This window comes from Gymnoscopelus braueri (genome assembly GCF_963280865.1).
Source record: "Gymnoscopelus braueri genome assembly, chromosome: 3".
NCBI classification, from domain to species: Eukaryota; Metazoa; Chordata; class Actinopteri; order Myctophiformes; family Myctophidae; genus Gymnoscopelus; species Gymnoscopelus braueri.
Window position 1 is genome coordinate 10,275,592 of NC_137612.1, and position 20,766 is coordinate 10,296,357.

Consider the following 20,766-nt stretch of genomic DNA (forward strand, 5'->3'; position numbering starts at 1 on the left):
CTAGTGTCACTGCCTGGGTGGTTTCAATCACCGGACAATGGACATAACATGACACACATGTCATGTTGTGGGTACTTCTCAAGACACCCTGCTGGCCTCACTGGTCTACGTTTCCACACACACACACACACACACACACGCACAAAGCGTGCGCATACACACACACACACACACACACACCTACCTGGAAGATGCACGGATGCCCATGGGATGTGACAGTGAGAGGAGAGAGAGAGTGCCAGTATACTCACTAAAGACCTTCTCACTCCATCCACAGAGCAGAGAGAGAGAGACCAGGGGGGGAGAGGGGTGTGTGGAGGGGGGGGATTAAAGGATTTTAGGAAAGGAAGAAAGAGGAGGACAGAGTGGGAGAGGGAGTGAAGAGTGGAGATGACGACCGATGATGAGTGAGCGGCAGAGATTGTGCGCGCATGTGTGTGTGTGTGCCTGCATGGTATACGTGTGTGTGTGTGTGTGTGTGTGTGTGTGTGTGTGTGTGTGTGTGTGTGTGTGTGTGTGTGTGTGTGAGAGAGAGAGAGGGGGGGGGCAGGTGTTTGGCAGAGATAGTGAAAAAAAGTATTAAAGCAAGAGGAGGAAAGGAAAAGAGAGTAAGCGATACAGAGGGGAGAGACGATGGAGAAGAGGAGGAGGAGAGGGGGTGAAGGAGGAGAAGAGAAGTAGGGGAGAGATCCAGAAAAGCCTGGCTGGCTGCAGTAAGGCTGGCTGGCTGGGTACCGGAGTGCAAGGAGGAGCCACTGCTCCCTCTCTCTCTCTCTCTCGCTCCTCTTCTCTCTCACATGACTATTGACTCTCATTCAACCCTCTCCTCTCCCTTCTGACCGAGAACTCTCCTTGGCTGTCGTCGTCCCCTCAAGCTCCTCCCCCCTCCTCTGCCTAGGCGGGATGGGATTGGCCGATGTGGCCGAGCACTGCATTGCAGGTGAGGAGGGATGACAGCGCTCTCTCTCCTCTCCTCAGAACTAACTCTATCTCTCTCTCTCTCTCTCTCTCCATCATATCTGACACACGAAATGTTGAAACCAGTTGCCTCTACATGCTTTGCTCTCCACGTTAATCCATTAACCCATTAAGACCTGAGGTGATTCTTAAAAATTTAACAAAAAAATTACAATTTAACAGTTTTTTGATTTTTTTTTAATGATTTTTTTTTATGATTTTTCAAAAAAATTAAAAAAATATTTTTTCACGTTTTTTCAGAAATAGCAGATCTACAAGCTCATAGCGCGGCACTCGGTGCCGCGCTATGAGCTTGTATATCTGCTATTTTTGAATAGCCAAAGAACTCTAAAGTGACACAAATGCGTTCCAGGTCTTAATGGGTTAAGGCATGAGGTTCCGATTCTACAAATGAAAAAAACGTATGTTTCTATATCAGTGGTTCTCAAACTTTTTCATGTCAGGGACCCCCAAAATTATATGTATTTGGCCGCCGACCTCTTATCAAAATATTTCGTTCCAGGGACCCCCCAGAAGCAAAGATTTGAGTTAAAAATGTTCGCTTTAAAACAATATATATTCAAAGATTTGCACACGTTTTCACGATTTTTCAAAAATAGCAGATCTACAAGCTCGTAGCGCGGCACTCGGTGCCGCGCTATGAGCTTGTATATCTGCTATTTTTGAATAGCCAAAGTGTAAATGAATGCTTTTTTTAGCTCAAATCAAAAAGTGACACAGATGCATTCCAGGTCTTAATGGGTTAAGACCGGGAACGCATCTGTGTCACTTTAGATTTAGAGCTATATAAACCATTATTTTATACTTTGGCTATTCAAAAATAGCAGATACACAAGCTCATGGCTTGTAGATCTGCTATTTTTGAAAAATGTTCATACATTTTCTCAGGAGATCTACAAGCTTACAATGCGTCACAAAGTGACCAAAAAATTAAAATCTAAATAAAGTATAACATTATTAAATGTGTCTTTCTTTATTGAAGTTATTTGTCATATCTGCCTCATGCGTTTTTTTTATTAGAGCCTAACCGGCAAACAAACAATATCTTTTATTCATATGTTCCAATGTTCAATGCCAAAAACACTATTAACACATTGAGTGCCAAAAACGGTCCGGACCGTTTTTGAGATTTTTTTTTTTTTTTTTCAAATTTTTTTTCTTCCCTTCACAGCACCAGGAGATATCATTTTTCGAAGATTTAGACTCCAATCCACTTCCTGGTTAACTTATGACTTCAAAAGCCTGTATCTCGGCTCCTGTGTACATTTTTTTTTTATTATGTATTTTTGACTATTTTCGACTATTTTTAACTGGCTGCAACTATGGAACGGATTACCTAATGTTTTTAATTTTTTCCCCCCGATTGTACGAGACCCCTTTGTGTGTAATGAGGGGGTCACCGTGAGGACGGTGATCACTGAAAATATTTTGTGACTACTTGAAAAAGGTTCAAAAATTGTTAAAAATCCAGGCACTGTGAGTACCCTGTTTTAAAAAAAACCCTGGCACTCAATGTGTTAAATTATTCATTACAATTTTGTATGACAAGTAACCGTCAACTTTAACTGGTTGTGGAACCAAATGGACCACTGACTGCACCAGTGTTGATTTCGTCAACTAAAACTATGACGAAAAATGTTCGGCGACTACCTTTTTTTCACTGACGAAAACTAAACAAAAACTAAATAGAAACTAAGCTATGATGACTAAAACTAAGACTAAATATATTGACAATTTTGTCAACAAATCAAAACTAGGACTAAAATGTTACTGAGGGACTAGTGGAGAAGAGATCCAGTAGAACTAAAAGACAAGTCATTTTATGTTTGGTTTCGCTCGGGTGTTGCTCTGTGAAAATAGCCGATCTACAAGCTCACAACGCGTCGCACCATTACGACGCCATCAAGGCACCGCCAAAATACATTTTAGTCGACTAAATCAACTGTAGATTTAGTCGACTTATAATCTTATGATATTTAGTCGACTAAAACTAGACTAACAGTAAAACATTTCAGATGACTAAAATATGACTAAAACTAAATGGAATTTTATTCAAAAGACTGACTAAAACTAAATAAAAATGTGCTGTCAAAATCAACACTGCACTAACTGGTTGTGGAACCAAATGGACCACAAAATAAACGACTTTAATAACTCAGGGACTGTCTGGGACTGGGTTCCATCATATCTATCAAATAGATAAATCCATCCCCCCAGTGGTGACTTTATGTTCCGGTTCATTCATGAGTGGTTTGACACAAAGAATCACATATTACTCCTGGTCTGTATTATTCAAAGGCAACGTAATCTATTTTCACTGTTATGCTAATGATATTATTCACACAGTATGACTGTCCTGTCCAGGTCCTTTAAAGTCAACCGAGAACCTTGTCACATCATCTCTACAAATAAATGTTATACAAATATCCCTTTCATATGAGATAATAATTAATTAAACTACTATAAAACAACAGTAACAACACACTCTACCAGCCTCCAGTGGCGGAAAATAGCAGATCTACAAGCTCACAATGCGTTGCGCTTGTAGATCTGCTATTTTCAAATGGCTGATATAGGGCTTAAAGGGGAAGACCACCCATTTTCAATATTTAACTATGTCCTTAATATAGCATAAAGGAGTTGTGTGGAAATAAGAAAAATTTTAAATGTTAAAAATTTTAAATGTTAAACCCAAATTGATTTTGGGTTTAACATTGCAAATTACACCATGATGAGTCATCACGGTGTAATTTGCAATGTTAAACCCAAAATCAATTTGGGTTTAACATTTAAAATTTTTAACATTTAAAATTTTTCTTATTTCCACACAACTCCTTTATGCTATATTAAGGACATAGTTAAATATTGAAAATGGGTGGTCTTCCCCTTTAAGTGGTTACTTTATGTTTTGTAATAATAATCAAAATCTACAAAGTAACTAGTAACTCAAGTTTTCAAATAATTGAAGTGGAGTAAAAGTACAATATTTGCCTCTGAGATATAGTGGAGTAGAAGAAAAATGGAAATACTCGAGTCAAGTGCAAATACCTCAAAATTGTACTTAAGTACAGTTCTTGAGTACATGTACTTAAAGACGTATGCCAAAAGCCATTTGGAAAAAAATGCTTTTCACTGTTCTCAGGTCAAATATTGATATGCGATTAAAATGCGATTAACTCATTCAGTGCCAAAAATATTTCTGGCTATATCACCCCTGTGCCAAGGCCAAAAATACATTGTAAAAAAAATGTGCTTTGGAGCCGAGATACAGCCTTTTCAGTAAGAAGTTAAACAAGAAGTGAATGGAGCAGCAAATCTTCAAATCATCATATCTTGGGTTCTGAACCTTTTAAAAAAAAAAAAAAAAAAAAAAAAAAGATTATTATTATTATTTATTTTTTTTATTTTTTTTCATGACGTCTCAGACGTCATTGGCACTCTGGGCTTATGAAAAACGTGACGTCTGCGACGTCATTGGCACTTAATGAGTTAATTGCGATTAATTAATTACAAAGCCTCGAATTAATTAGATTATTTTTTTAAATAGAGTCCCAGCCCTAGCCAATATATTACTTTTAAATCCCGTAGTCTGAGCTGCTGCTTTAAAAAAGGGTATTTGTAGTGCTCCCTGAAGGGAAATTACTTCTCTACTTTGACCCAGCAGTGGCTTGCTCTAAATGAGCGCACAGGGGAGCAGTTGGGGGTTAAGCGTCTGTTCGCCGGCAGTGTGTTTTGCACTTATTAAGCCAGAAGATACAGCAATGAGGAGCACCTGCAATCAACAAGTTTTTAGGCATTTAGCAGATGTCCAAACAACACGAAAAACACGAAAAACTGAACAGAATGTGGAATAGCAGGGATTCCCACAGACCTTTTTAACCTGGACACACTTGCCCACCGCCAAGACATACACAACGATGTAGTTGTGTTAATGGCATACTGTAATGTAGTTGTGTTTTCCATCGTGCACGTGATTTTCTTTTCGCCTTTAATGACATGGCCGCCCCCAAAATAGGGATGGTTTATTATTAATCCATTAAAACCGGGAACGCATCCGCGTTTCTTTGGGCTATTCAAAAATAGCAGATCTACAAGCTCATAGCACGGCACCGAGTGCCGTGCTATGAGCTTGTAGATCTGCTATTTTTGTTTTAATCGTGGAAAATCCGTGCAAAATCTCTGAATATATATTTTTGAATGCGAACATTTGTAAAATATTTTTGTTCCAGAGACCTCCAGAAGCTAAGATTTGAGTTACAAATGTTCGCTGTAAAAAAAAAAGATTTGCACACATTTTCACGATCTTTCTAAAAATAGCAAATGTACAAGCTCATAGTGCGGCACTCGGAGCTTGTATATCTGCTATTTTTCAATAGCCAAAGAAATCTGAAAATGACACAGATGCGTTCCCGGTCTTAAAGGGTTAATCGATAATTGTATTAAATAGAAACGCTCAACTATTTATTATTTAATACAAAATATTGATTAAATGAAATCAATTAGTTGAAAATAACAGTTGCACCCCTAATGGTGACTAATCATACCACAACACCTGATGACAGAGATGATGCGGCTCGCCGAAAAGAACAGATCTTGTAGATCTGGTCTTTTTTAGCAAGCACCACTGTCGTAGCACAGAGTACAAACAAACCAGACTTTAGTAGCTGTCCCCAGACATGCTTCCATCTGTACAAAACACCCCCGAGATTTTAGTGTGCTTCCATCTACCATAATTAACCCATTAGACGCAAGACTATACACCAACGTTCATGGATTCACAAACTGCGCCTCACTTACTTATTGACTGCACAGACAGACAGACAGACAGACAGACAGACAGAGAGAGAGGGAGGCAGACAGAGCGCTCTATGCACATTAGCCATATAGACCAATTATTTGTTTACAAACATTGAGACTGCGCGGACACCTTTGCGGGATGGAGCATAAATTAGGCTCGACGGGCTGCAGCTGCGCGAGCAAGAGGAGGTTCTGGTGGCATGATCATAGAGCGCTCCCTCCGTTCTTATGACAGCCACTGGAGGTGGGGTTTGGGGGACAACTGCTTTGAATTGTTATTATTGTTTACACACAACAGAAACCAAGGATTATATATTTCAAGAGCGTGAGATCACAGCAAAAAATCCTAAGCATTCTTCCTCCACACTGGGAGAAAAACAGCATCTGAAAGTTTGATGGGATGCATTTTTACACGTGAGGCTGTGACCACTTTTACATTGCATCTTATGAGCGGTGGGGTTCTTTTGCTGCCGACCTGCACGCGCATACTGGTTCTTATCAGTGTGACGTCGTCTGTTAAGGCGTCTATTGAAAAGAAATTGGGCCTCATCCTTACTTTCTTCATAGTGTTACCAATGATACAAATGAAGGCTCTGTTCCATTCTGGTCAAACAAGAGTTAGGGTGAACCACTGTGCTACAGTAAATGGAACAGAGCCTTCATTATTTAGTATAATTGGTAGCACCTGTGAAGGAAGTCATTTCTTTCCAATATGGCTGCTGCTGTGTGCATAGAGCATATTAACTGGGTTAGCATACCTGAAACTAGGGGTTTAAATTAAAAGTATTGAAGGCATTAAAGAGTCTTAATTCCTTCATAAGACTTGTTTGTTTTGGCCGTGTAGCGGCTGTCTGCGTAGCTGCTGCACTCATTATGTGGGCAACTCTTCACTCAATTCAATTCAAAAGGAGCTTTATTTGGCATGAGAAAACATACGTTTGCGTTGCCAAGGGGGCACGCAAAGCAAGTGTCAAAATATAATAAAAACACTCGCACACACACTGACTCACTGTTTGACTGTGCTTTCTTTTGAGGTGGTTCAAAAGGTTCATTGTGTTGGCCTCCGGTGTGCAAACTTTAAACTTTGCAAATAATGTTTAATTTAACCCATGAAGACCTGAGGCCGAGACAAATGCCTAACAGCAAATTAGGGCTGTCAAACGAATATTTGATCGAATATTTGAAAATATGTATATTCGAATATGAACATTTATATTCGATTTTTATTTATTTTTATGTTTATTTGACAGGGACAATACAAAAAACAATGTATGAAGTTATAAAAACAAACAAAAGATATGTTTTATTGGATCTTTATTGGATGCTTTCCCGGTTTTTAATGGGTTAACCCATTAAGACCTGAAACACGTCGGGTGTCATTTTTTGATTTGAGCTAAAAAAGCATTATCTTATACTTTGGCTATTCCAAGTTTTTTTTTTTTTATCGAGAATATTTGTGCAAATCTTTGAATATATATATATTTTTTAAAGCAAACATTTGTAACTCAGATCTTTGGGTCAGCAGCCAAATACATATCATTTTGGGGGTCCTTGACATGAAAAAGTTTGAGCACCACTGATATAGAAACATGCGTTTTTTTTCAGAACACTGTTGGGATTTAGAAGACATTTGTAGAATCGGCCTCAGGTCTTAATGGGTTAATACTCCATCTGATGACCGAGTCGCGGGCAGAAAATAGACAATCTACAATAGTGGCTGTTTTTGGCACGCTACACTGCAACAAAGTATACCAGGCTTAAGTACTAATAAGATATTCATATTACCAACGCGACGTCAAATTGCTTTTGTCAGAAAATGTCCCCTGACTGAAGAAGGTTTCTTCATTAGAAGAAGTAGTTTTAGTGTCTAGTGTCTATAAAGTGGGTCAAAGAGGCAGAAATTGATTGGCCTGGCTGTCAGTCTCATTGAGACAGAGACAGAGCGAGGAGGAAAAGTAGAAAACGGTGAACTCTCTCTCTCTCTCTCTCTTGGCTACAACACCAAGTTAAAACACTGCAGTGGCAGTGCTACACCTTTGCTCCAATGCCTTAAGACCCCCAAGTTGTTGTGGTCTGAATCAGGGCGTCTTCAACAAGGGGTCCTCAGAGTTACTACAGGGAGGGCCGCAAAATCTTTGTGTGATAGGATTTTTCTCTCTCTTTTCTTTTACATGAACCACTTTAACCCTAGCATTTCTATTCTGAGAGGAACATTAGCCGCAAATAGCAGATCTACAAGCTCACAACGCCTCGCAGCGTTGTGAGCTTGTAGATCTGCTATTTTCGGCAAAGAGGTTTGGTGAAGAGGGGGAAAAAGACATACCAGTACAAGTTTTTTAAGTATTGAGGGTTTAAGGGTTTAATGTCTGAAAAAAACACATTAACATGAATGTTATCTATTGAAAAATCTATGGAAAAAAAAAACTATATCTATGAAAAAGTTGAATCTGCAACACAATTCTATACAATATGTATAGTGGGGGGGTCCCTGCTTCATCTCTCTGGGTCAACTAGGGGGTCCGTGGCTTGAAAGAAAGTGGCTGACCCCTTGGTCTTAAATACACTTTATATCGTCTTTTCCCTTCAGTTTGTGCATGTCTGTCTGAGCGCGAGAGAGAGAGGGAGTGAGTTGAGAAAAACAAAGAGGAACTGACCGCAGATAATAAAGAGATATGATGATGGGTTATGTAATGAGCTGCAGTTTGTGGAGGCTGAGAAAGAACAGGGCGAGGGCGTGTGAGGAGAAGGGAGAGAGGGAAATGGAGCGGAGAACAATTTGCACCGGTCAAAACAACACTCTGCAACAGAGGTTTGTTCAGTTGTCTGGGTGGGTGCTGCACGCACACATGGGTGCACACATGTAGACCCAACTAGGGATGGGACCATATGAAAAATTACAAAACAATTGCGATTGACGATATTATCTCGATAATCAAAATATGCTTAAAACTTAAAATGACACTTTTTTTAACCACTTGAACATACCCAGAGTCCCTATTCTGGGGGGAAAGTTCATCCAAAAAATCCGCTATTTTTCCCAAATTGATTTGTGTAGAGCAAATTAAGTACCAAATTCACTCTTTGCAGGTATGTTTTATCAAGTATAGAGGGTTTTAAGTGGTACTGAATTTGCAGTTCAACAAAAGCTAATTCATCCTAGAGTATGACGGAGGACAATTTCACGATAAATGTAAATCTCCGTGATACGATTATTGCAAGTGTTCTTTTTTTTCACGATCAACTATAATAACGATCATCGTCCCATCCCTAGACCCAACACAGTTTAATGCACAGACACAGCTACGTAAACAGACAGTCTTAGAAAAAACACCTCAACACTGGAAGGTTCAGAAACAAAGTCTTGGAAAAGATAAATAACATGATAGCGTGTGGTCGGTCTCCTTCTGGGAGCGGAACTCACAAACACACCGGGGGGCATATTAATCAATCTTACTCACAGTCTCACACTCTCTCAAGTCACTCGCACAATGCATTGCATGCGCGCAAGAAGCGAGGGCAGCCAGGTAGGTAGTCACTCACTCACAGGCACCTAGCGGAGCAATGCCACGCAGCATCTGTTGCCTAATTAAAAATGGATTGAACCATCAGTAAGTCAGCCAAACGAACTACAGACTGGCATCTGGCATTGCTGATGAATCACACACACACACACACACACACATCGTCCTGAAAACCTCCTGAATCACCCACCTATGCAACAGGTAGAACAGACACAAACAAACCACGCTGTTTCTTTGCCCCAATTGCCCGTGTCTCTTTCTCTCATACACACACTGCCAAGGTTCGATGTGCCACTCACTTGCACCTGAGCCCGCTGGCTATCTTCACAACAGCTGTGTTGATAGAGAAGATCCAATCCAGCAGCCACATGGCCCAAGAAAAAAAGAAACAAGGCTATAACAAAACACACTAGGCTTCACTGCGCTTGGCGAGACAAAACCGAGCTAGGTGGACTGCTGCTCCGCTCTATAATAACGGGCTAAGCTTGCCTCTGACTGCAGTTCTCCAGCAGCACCGCTATAGTAGATACAGTACAGTACAGCCCCACTACGACTGAGAGACAAGACAGAGAGAGTGGGGAGGGAGGGAATGTGATGATGGGAGTTCAAGCAAGCCACAGCCAGAGAGTGAGAGGGGGCGAGGGAAAGAGAGAGAGAGATTGTTACTGAAAGACAGTGGTGTAAAGTAACTAAGTACATTTACTCACAAGTACTGTACTTCAGTACCAACAAAAAATGTATTTTTTACTTTACTGGAGTATTTCCATTTTTCAGTACTTTTACTTCTACTCCACTACCTTTCAGAGGCAAATATTGTACTTTTACTCCACTACAATTTAGGGGTGTGCCGATATATCGTCCCGCGATATATCGCGATACGTTTTTGTGACGATATGTATCGTTTTTTTACAATAATAATAATCAGGCATGCAAACAGCCCCGAGGTGAAAAGGGTGACAACATGTTGTTCTTTTTCGGGTCAGGTGTCACACTATTGCCCTATTTGGATTCAAAACGGCTATTGTAGCTGAAAAGCTACAAGTTCGCATATCTGAATAATGCAAAAACAGAATTATTTGTTTGCATTTGCTTTTTTTCTCCCCCATATATTTTTCATAATAAAAAAAGTGCGTATCGTATCGTATCGAAATCGTATCGAAGTTGTGAGCCAAATATCGTATCGTATCGTTTGGTGAAATTAGTGTATCGGCACACCCCTACTACAATTATTTGAAAACTTTAGTTACTAGTTAATTTGTAGATTTTGATCATTATAACAAAACATACATTAACCACTCCCTATGTACATTTCGGCCATTTGAAAATGGCCGATCTGCGATGCGACACATTGTGAGCTTGTAGATCAGATTTTTATACATTTTATACATATGAAAACTTTGGAAATGGGACATTCTGTGTAATGACTACTTTCTACTTTTGATACTTTAAGTGATACCAATACTTTCGTACTTATACTCAAGTACATTTTTTATTCCGGACTTTTACTTGCAACAGAGTATTTCTACATTGCAGTATTGATACTTTTACTCAAGTAAAAAAAAATTGAGTACTTTTTTCACCACTGCCAGATAGTGAGAGGGGGCGAGAGAGAGAGAGAGAGAGAGAGAGATTGTTAGTGAAAGAGAGAGGCGGGACACACTGGGGCAGGAATGGAGGAGATAAGATGGAAAAAGTCGGACAGTCAGGCGGTGGAGAAAGTAGAGAGGTAGGGCTGTCACGATTACACATTTAAGTTGACGATTAATCGTCACTCAAATAATTGCGATTATTACGATTTCATTGTGTGTTTGGCCATTGTTGAACATTGGAACATATGAAGCCTTTTAAGCTTCGGTATCAAAAATTGCACAGGGCAGATACGACAAATAACTGAAATATACAAGGAAATAATTGACATATTTAATAATTTTTATTCATGTAAAAACAGCAGAAATAGCTCATCTTGATGCGTTGTAGGCTATAAGTGACGCCATTTCTGTAGATCTGCTGTTTCTGCTTTATTTAATATTTGAACATGTGTGAAAATCTTTCACCATGTTAACTATTATGACGATTACGCTAAAATCATTGCGATTACCTCAAATAATTGCAGTTAGACGATGATGTAATAATTGTGACAGGCCTACGTAGAGGGTGGAGAAGTGGAGAGGGTTGCTCGTGATTGGATCTCTTGGTAAGGCATTATATAACCTTTATTTAAACACAGAAGTCACATTGCGATTAAAAACATATTTTACAAGTGCGAGACCTCACAGAAATATAACATAATGAGTAACAGCCAGGCTTAACAGACTATATTCGATGTCGATAATGTGTTGTTTTATTCTGTGATAGTGGTCCACACCACGCGTTTTCTACATCTCCATTTATTATGAGGGCAAATGGGTGAAAAGGGCAGCTGGTAATTGGGGGGGGGTACCGAATAATTGTGGCTGTATGTATCCTGCCATGATGACGTGGTTAGTGATTAAAAATAATAATAATAATATTCATCAACATGATCTTTCGATTTACGGTAGGACCGATATTATCCAATTGATAACCGGTGTCACCATTTCTTAATGAACTGCCTTAGTCAGCAGCACTGTCTGATTATACACATTACATACATTTAAACAACTGGACTGACCAGGACATGTATATAAGTTTATAACTCCAAGTGGGTTATCATCACCATCATCAACATGGTACTGGCAGATTGGTAGCATCAAGTGCATAGCCTATTGCCCAGTGCATCAGGCCTTGGAGTGACCATCAAAAATATCACATAATATAGCTTTAAGCTATTGGCCTTTGCAGAGTTCAAGCTGAATCCTTGCTCATGTGTACCTAAACACACACAGAAAAGGAGAACAGAAGGCTAATCAAGACGACAAGCTCATTAATAATTGGCATGACTCTGCCAAGAGCGCAGTCTCCTTGAATCTGTGTGTGTGTGAGTGTGTGTGCGCATGTGCACGAGGGGAGCGCAAGCTTGAGACAAATCCGCCTCTAAAAACAATGGCTCACCATTATTGCTGCCTAGGGTGTATCTATTGTACTCTCTCAGCATGTACTGTAGGTATTAGGGGTGTGTCGATATATCGTCCCGCGATATATCACGATACGTTTTCGTGACGATATGTATCGTTTTGGAAAAAATATATATCGTAAAAAAAACAAAAAAAACAATAATGATAATCAGGCATGCAAACAGCCCCGAGGTGACAAGTGTGACAACATGTTTTTTGGGTCAGGTGTCACACTATTGCCCTATTTGGATTCAAAACGGCTATTGTAGATAGAAAACATAAATATTTGTTTGCATTTGCTTCCCCCCCCCCATATATTTTCATAATAAAAAAGTGCCATATATCGTATCGATGTCGTGAGCCCAATATCGTATCGTATCGTTTCATGAAATTAGTGTATCGGCACACCCCTAGTAGGTATACCCACCCCCAAGGTCTACTGTGTACCCTAACACAGTGGTTCTCAACCTGTGGGTCTCAACCATTGAGACGCCCCCAGGGGGGGTCCCCAAATTATTTTGGGGGGGGGTCCCCAGATGATTTTCTTAATGTGCAACATTGTTTTCTCATTGAACAGTAAACAAACCAACGAACAGTATAAGTGTATACAGGGTATCTGCACATTTACAAAGTGACAAATGACAATTGAAGGACTTAATACCTTTTTAATACCTCTAAAATGAAAAGGATTAACTAATGATGAGACCATTACTACGTCAAAGGTAACCAACAACAAACCATACTCACAACGCCTCGCATGGCGTCTAGAACTTGTAGTTCAGCTATTTTCACACTATTTATCTGTGGAACCGAGTCAAAATAAATGCCTCAACTCCTACAATGCGTAGTGCTCGTCAGGGTGGGGCGCCCCCAGTTCAAATATGATTATTTGGGGGGGGTGACGGACGGCCTGAAATAGGGTTTGGGAACCCTGCCCTAAAACACGGACAGTACAATTCATAGCTTGATCAGTCCCTCTGGAACATGACACCACTGTTAACCCATTGATACCTGGAACGCTTCTGTGTCACTTTAGATGTCTTTGGCTATTCAAAAATAGCAGATCTACAAGCTCATAGCGCGGCACCGAGTGCCGCGCTACGAGCTTGCAGATCTGCTATTTTTGAAAAATCGCGAAAAAAAATTTTAAATATTTTTTTTAAAAAACTGTTAGGATTTCGATTTTTTTTAAAGAATCGCCTCAGGTCTTAATGGGTTAAACCAGGAAAGTCACGCTTGTGGTGGACTGTGCGTAGAAGTGGAAATGACTGTCTCAGAATGATGGCATATCAGTTATACCCATCAAGTATTAAATTGAGGAACTCATAGTTAAGGCGGTAATTTACGTCGAGTGACAATTCACACACCGAGCACATAGAACCACCACAATAAAGTTCAAGTTATACATTTTTGTTCCCGTCTGTGTGTCCACATCTAGCTAACATTTAACCCATTAAGACCTGGAACGCATCTGTGTCATTTTTAGATTTGAGCTAAAAAGCATTATTTTACACTTTGGCTATTCAAAAATAGCAGATATACAAGCTCGTATTTTTGAAAAATCGAGAAAATGTGTGCAAATTAATATATTTATGTTCTTTCAAAGCGAACATTTTTAACTCAAATCTTTACTTCTGGGGGTCCCTGGAACAAGATATTTTGAGATGGGGGTCCACGGTCAAATTCATATAATTTGGGGGGTCCTTGACATGAAAAGGATTGAGCACCACTGACATAGAAACATAGGTTTTTCAGAAAACTGTTAGGATTTAGAAGACATTTGTAGAATCGGCTTCAGGTCTTAATGGGTTAAGCCTGTAGTATAAATTGGATCTGATCAGTCAAACAGGCAAAGGGCAATATTCTCCACTGAAATACTTTAGGCTGAAACTAAACATCATAGCAGGAAAGGTAACGCACGCCAAAAGGCTGCAGTGAAGGTGCTGACCCCCTGGAAACACTCTTGGCACCGATGCTGCAGTGGTTTTGTATTAACTGACATTCCGGCCTGTTGGCCTTCCTCAGAATCGATTCTGAGGAAGGCCAACCCCCAGAAACGTTGATTAATAAAAAATAAAACAAAACACAGCATTTGGAGCCAGAATGTGCAACACTTCTCTGAAAAAACAATATCAACCAACTAAAGTTTTCCCCAAAACATCAAGTCACGGTTAAATGAATTCACTGCACACACACACACACACACACAACAGTTTGATGTAGCTACCGGTATATCATGTTTGACACATAGGACAACACATTCAGTACAGCATGGTGGTGGTGGGGATATTCTAACATCTATACAGTACACTGTAAGCACCGCTTTCACTTACAGTTTAAAACCTTTTAGTGGATGTGTGTCCGAGCAGCTTTACAGGAATGAAAGGATTTGTATGTGTGTGCGTGCGTGTGTACAAAAGGAAAATGTCTGCAACAGGACAGCTGGATGACAATCTTTAACTTACTTTTTGCCATTTTTCTTAGGCTTCCTTCCCTTCTTTCTCGCCTGCATCACAAGTACTAAAAAAAAACAGAGAACATTGTTTATGTCATTACAAGGCAATGTCAGTGTTATTACATGCATTATGGAAACAATAGCTATACTTGATTGATTGAACAGTTTGCAGAAAAAAGAACAGAGGTACACAGTTCCATACAAAAGGATGCTAAAGGGATTAAACCCAAGACAGCAGACAGCACTATGGCTTGTTTCCACTGGGCTCAATGTGGATTCAATTAATCGAAATATCAAATATAAAAGTAATCAAAAGTGTAAAATGGTTGATAATTGGAGCAGGCATAGTAGGCATACTAGCATCGCTGCAGGTGTAACATATGTGAGCCGTTAGTGGCAGTTATAACAGCTATGCTAACTGGCTAGCTATGCTATCAGTATATCAGTACCATGGATGGTGAGTTAGATTAGCATTAAGTTGTAGCATGTTGGAATGATGGTTTATTTAGTTGTTGTTTCTTAAGTGTCGACACGACACACTTGGGACACTTTGCACTCTGGTCAAGTGGCACAGTATCACATCATGTTATTATGTGTCATGTTTGATATTTTCATGGCATCAAGGCAACCAGAAGTTTTTTGGCGCATGGATGCACTACTGTGTGCCAGGCTAGCTAGCAGTGTTGCCAGATACTGCGAGAGAAATAAGCAACCAGGTCCATGAAAACAAGCTCCAAAAGAAGTGACATTTTATTAAAGTCCACATCATGAGTAAACCCAAAAATAAAGAAGAATGGGTTTCCGAGGCTACATCATGAGCAAATATTGTACTTTTACTCTACTACAATCATTTGAAAACTTAATTCCATTAGTTACTTTTAAGATTTTGAATATTATTTGGAAACGTACATGAACCACTTCAATATAATACTGTACTTTGGCCATTTGAAAATAGCCACATCAGGTATTTTCAAACAAATCTAAAAAAAATTTTTTTAAAGCTTCACATTTTTTACATTTTTTTTAAATACATTTTAAGTTTAACACAAATATGGTGGGGATCCCTGGACACAAAATACATAATTTGGGGGGGTCCTAGACATGAAAATGTTTGGGAACCACTGGTTTTGAACAATATTACATGAAACAATCCCAAATAAGCAACTAAACTTTAGATTTAGAAACACCCTAAAAAACAGGAGAAAATAGCCCAAGCCTAAAGTCACTTATAATCAGCAGACATGGCAACACTGCTAAGCTAGCTAGCTTAGCGAGCTAGTGTTAGCATAGTTGCAGCACTTGAAACACACGCGTGGTTCGTTGCTTCTTTCTGTTCAACACTTAGAACCCTGACAGTAAAGCTGCTGTTTATGTTGACAAGCCGGGCAGGGCTGGATAAAGAAGTACAGTGTTTTCTGGAGGCTCTAATGCCATTAATGTGGTTTTGCTGTTACCTTTTCTGTCCATATTGAGGCTGTTGTAGAGGATGGACGCTTGCAGAGTTGAGTGGACTGGTGGTGGGCAGTGTTGCCAGATTGTGTGAGTGAAACAAGCGTCCAGGTCTATGAAAAACAAGCCCAAAAGACCAGTTTTACCACGTTAGCCCCTATTACATCAGCTATTTGAAAATAGCCGACCTACAAGCTTGTACATCTGCTATTTTCAACAACAAAACAAAAAAAAATCTGATGGGGGTCTGCAGACAAATACATATTAATTAGGGGGTCCTTGACGTGAAAATGTTTGAGAACCACTGATTTAAACATTATTATGAAACAAGGCCAAATAAGCAACTAAACTTTAGAAACAACCCAAAAAAAACAACCTGCAATTGCTATTATTACAATAAATATTTAAAAGCAACTTTACAGAAAAACAAGCCCAAAGTCGCTTTGATGATAAGCAGACATGGCAACCCTGGTTGTTTGGTTCTCACAGCGCAGGCGTCTGTCTGTGTGTGGAGTTTAGACTGACTGGAGTCAATTCATTTCACAGGTTGGAGATCCGGTCTTAGGGCGGATACGGAAATGGCGTTATAGCGTATGTGTAAAGTTACCAGATATAGGCGGGCTCCAAGCCGGATCTGAGAATTGAGCGGTGAATAGAAACCAGCCATTCCCACATTGAGGGCTCTGACTCTGAGGCTTTCCATTTCATGCTGTGGAAAGCCTGGTGTCATGTGTGTGTGTGTGTGTGTGTGTGTGTGTGTGTGTGTGTGTGTGTGTGTGTGTGTGTGTGTGTGTGTGTGTGTGTGTGTGTGTGTGTGTGTGTGTGTGTGTGTGTGTGTGTGTGTGTGTGTGTGTGTGTTCCAAATAGTATAGGTTATTCTTAGAGTTTACATTTTTACAATGTGTACATATAAGAGGTTATACATATTTTTTAATAAGTGTGTTTATATCTTTTTACAATAAGTAATAGAGGCGGATGGGAGGGTATTTGGCTCATGTACTTGAATTGTTTGAATTATTTGTATTTCAAAAATATATATATATACTTTTTACAATGTGATTTCTCAGATTTTCTTACTTTGTACATGAAAAATAAAACTTCTAGAATATCATTCATTGTTTGTTCTTCACTTATATGCCTGTTAAAGATCGTTGAGCTCAGATTATATCTGCTATTTTCAAAAAAAATATTATATACATTTTTAACTTGTGAAACGGGACATTCTGCAAAATGAGTACTTTCTACTTTTGGTGCTTCAAGTCCATTTTTCTACTTTTACTCAAGTAAATGTTTAATTCCGGACTTTTCTTGTAACACATTGCAGTATTGATACTTTTACTTAAGTAAAACATTTGAGTACTTTTTTCCACCACTGGAAATGGAATTAAGTAAATGTAATGTCAGTACTACCATGCCACGTCTTATCAGGTAAACGAAAATGTTCTTGAACTGAGATGGCCATTGATTGATGTAGTTTATTTAGAAAGACATGAGAATAGTACATGACAGTACATAACAGTACATGGAAGTACAAATTCACAATACAAGGTCTACTAAACTGGAAACCCTCATTAAGCATTACGCTTGTTTAAGATAAGAAACCCATGCACACAAATCATGATGAAATATAAGAGGCAGGCAGATATACACACTACTATACAGAATGTCATACAATCAGCTTTCAGGTTACTGGTATGACGAGAGAAAAAAAAATATATATATATATATATACAAAATAGGAAAATGAAGGAGGGGAGGGGTAGGTTAAGACTTAGACAGGGGCCATTTTCGAATTGCAGCCTCCTGAAGGTGTATCTTTAGGGCAGTTTTGAAAGTGAGTAGGGTTTTACACTCCTTTACTCCTTTTGGTAGGGCATTCCACATTTTTGATGAATAGCATGAGAACGAGTTCATACCCTTAGTTGAGCCAAATCTGGGTTGAACATGATCAGTGGAGCTGCCTCTGGTGTTATGGCTGAGGTTATTAGTCCAGACATCGTCAGGTGGTCTTTATGGACATTCTTTACGTCCACAAAGTGTACATTTTGCTATAACCTGCTGAAACACTTGGCTGATGTCTGCAAATGTAGTTGGCTGACATAAAACAGGCATATAAATAAATCCACATAACCACAAAATATCCAAGAAAGGAGCACCAGTCTGCCCTCGATCCCTATGTATGCAGTGGTGGAAAAAGTACTAAAATGTTTTTACTTAAGTAAATTAAAGTATCGATACTTTAATTTACTTAAGTAAAAAAAAAAGCTAGTATTTCTACGTTGCAGTAGGCTACTGTATTGATCAATAATGGTGCAACGTAGAAATACAAGCTGTTACAAGTAAAAGTCCGGAATTCAAAATGTGGGCTACTTGAGAAAACGTGCAAAAGTATTGGTATCAAAATGTACTTAAAGTACCAAAAGTAAAAGTACTCATTTATGCAGAATATCCCATTTCACAGTTTTCAAATGTATAAAACGTATGAAAATCTTTTGAAAATAGCCGACCTACAAGCTCACAACGCCCGATGCAGGCTTGTGAGCTTATAGATCAGATCTGCTATTTTCAAATGGCCGAAATGCAGAGCTTAAGTGGTTAATGTACATTTAATAATAATCAAAATCTACAAAGTAACTAGCAACTAAAAGTTGTCAAATAATTGCAGTGGAGTAAAAAAGTACAATATTTGCCTCTGAGATGTAGAGTAGAAGTAAAAGTACTGAAAATCGGAAATACTCCAGTAAAAGTAAAAATACCTACAAATTGTACTTAAGTACAGTACTTGAATAAATGTACTTCGTTATACTTTACACCACAGTGAGTTGAGCCGGCAACATCGTGGCGGATGATCGATAAGTAACTAACTGATGGTGACGTCACTGGGTAGCTCTGCAGCGGTTAGCCGCAATTAGCTTAGCTTGCGGCTAACTAACGTTCTCCTGGATTTAGGTTGAGTCAATACATTAATAATCCCAGAAAAAAACATGTTAAATACATTTCCATCACAAAAAAGGCTATTATCATTTAAAAGGCTGTAGGCCTACCTTTTTTTACTTAGATAAACGCTGACGTCACGTTGTGTCTGTTTAAGCTCAGCAGGTGCACGCTGCGTGGGCGTGTCTCCACTTGACCCTGACGTGGCGTTGCGCTAGTGAGGCGTTGCCATGGTTTTTAGGTTTTAGTTGATAGATTTGGCCTTTAAAAGGCGCAGGTCATAAGCCATAACGTCATTGACGATGTTAATGATGGAGATGAGTGTCCAGGAGTCAAGTGTGCAGGAGGCTTTATTGTCCAACTGTACAGTACTGTCTACCATGAGTCCCATCACTACCATCACTACCACCTACAACCAGTGCAATGGTTCCATAACCATGGCATGGAGGAGGTTAACCTGGATACCTGCCTGGGAGGAGCTGCTGCAGCAGTGCCTGCAGGTGAACAACAGCACCTGCACCCAGCTGTTGCTTGCATGTGTTCAGTCCATGCTAGAGCGCAGCGCCATCAGCAGAGAGCGAGTGATGCTGCGGCCACACCCACCCTGCATCAGGTACATCTCAACCAGCCTGACAGATGAACAACAGGATGTCAAGCTCCATGATGACCACCACGACCACCAGAAGTTAGCCCAGGAGAGAGAGCACGTCTTGGGCTTGGCTGAGTTGTCGCAGCAGGTGCGTGATCACAACCACAAGGTCAGCATCAGCAACGATGAGGAGAAGAGGAGTAGGCGAGCCCAGAAACGAGAGTACATCATGGCTGAGTTGTTGCAGACGGAGAAGAACTACGTCAGAGATCTACGTGAATGTCTAGAGACGTACCTGTGGGAGATGACCGGTGGAACGGAGGAGGAGGAGATACCTGCAGGCATCCTCAACAAGGAACACATCATCTTTGGAAACATGCAGGAGCTCTACGAGTTCCACAGCGATCATTTCCTGGAGGACTTGGTCAACTCTGAGCTACCAGAGGACGTGGGTCACTGCTTCGTCACATGGGCTGAGAAGTTCCACGTGTACGAGAACTACTGCAAGAACACACCTGACTCTAATCGACTCATAACAGAACCTGTTGTAACCTTCTTTGACGACATCCAGAGGAGACGCGGTCTTGATCGGGCAAACACCATCAAATCCCACCTCATGAAACCCGTACAGAGAATCACCAAGTACCAGCTCCTGCTGAAGGACTTATTATCTTGCTGTGAGGAGGGGAAGAAGGAAGAGGTTAAGGATGCTGTGCAGGTGATGCAGAGTGTTCTTAAGAGACTCAACGATGCCATGCACATTGCCATGTTGGAGGGTTTCCATGAGAGCCTGGACGTCCAGGGGAACTTGATGCTCCACGACAGTTTCCAGGTGTGGAACCCCAACTCTTTCTTTCAGAAGGTTCACAAGCGCCACCTGTTCCTGTTTGAGAAATCGCTAGTCTTCAGCAAGGAGATCAGAGACTCCACTGGCAGAACGAAGTACCAGTACAAGAACAGACTACTGACATCAGAGTTTTTACAGGTGATGGAGCACATTGAAGGGGACCC

The 20,766-nt window shown here is 40.0% G+C and overlaps 1 protein-coding gene across 4 annotated transcripts in view; it reads right to left on the reverse strand.

Annotated features, from left to right (window-relative positions):
- The window catches only part of srpk1b (SRSF protein kinase 1b), a 57,315-nt gene extending 41,010 nt beyond the window's left edge, over positions 1–16,305 (reverse strand). For all 4 annotated transcript variants that reach the window (XM_080424351.1, XM_080424350.1, XM_080424349.1 and 1 more), the window contains exons 1-2: positions 16,238–16,305; positions 14,794–14,848 (exon numbers count right to left, since the gene is read on the reverse strand). In XM_080424351.1, the coding sequence (XP_080280477.1) occupies positions 14,794–14,848; positions 16,238–16,250 (68 nt within the window). In that variant the 5' untranslated portion in view covers positions 16,251–16,305. The remainder of the gene's footprint in view (positions 1–14,793; positions 14,849–16,237) is intronic.
- Positions 16,306–20,766: the final 4,461 nt, after the last annotated feature.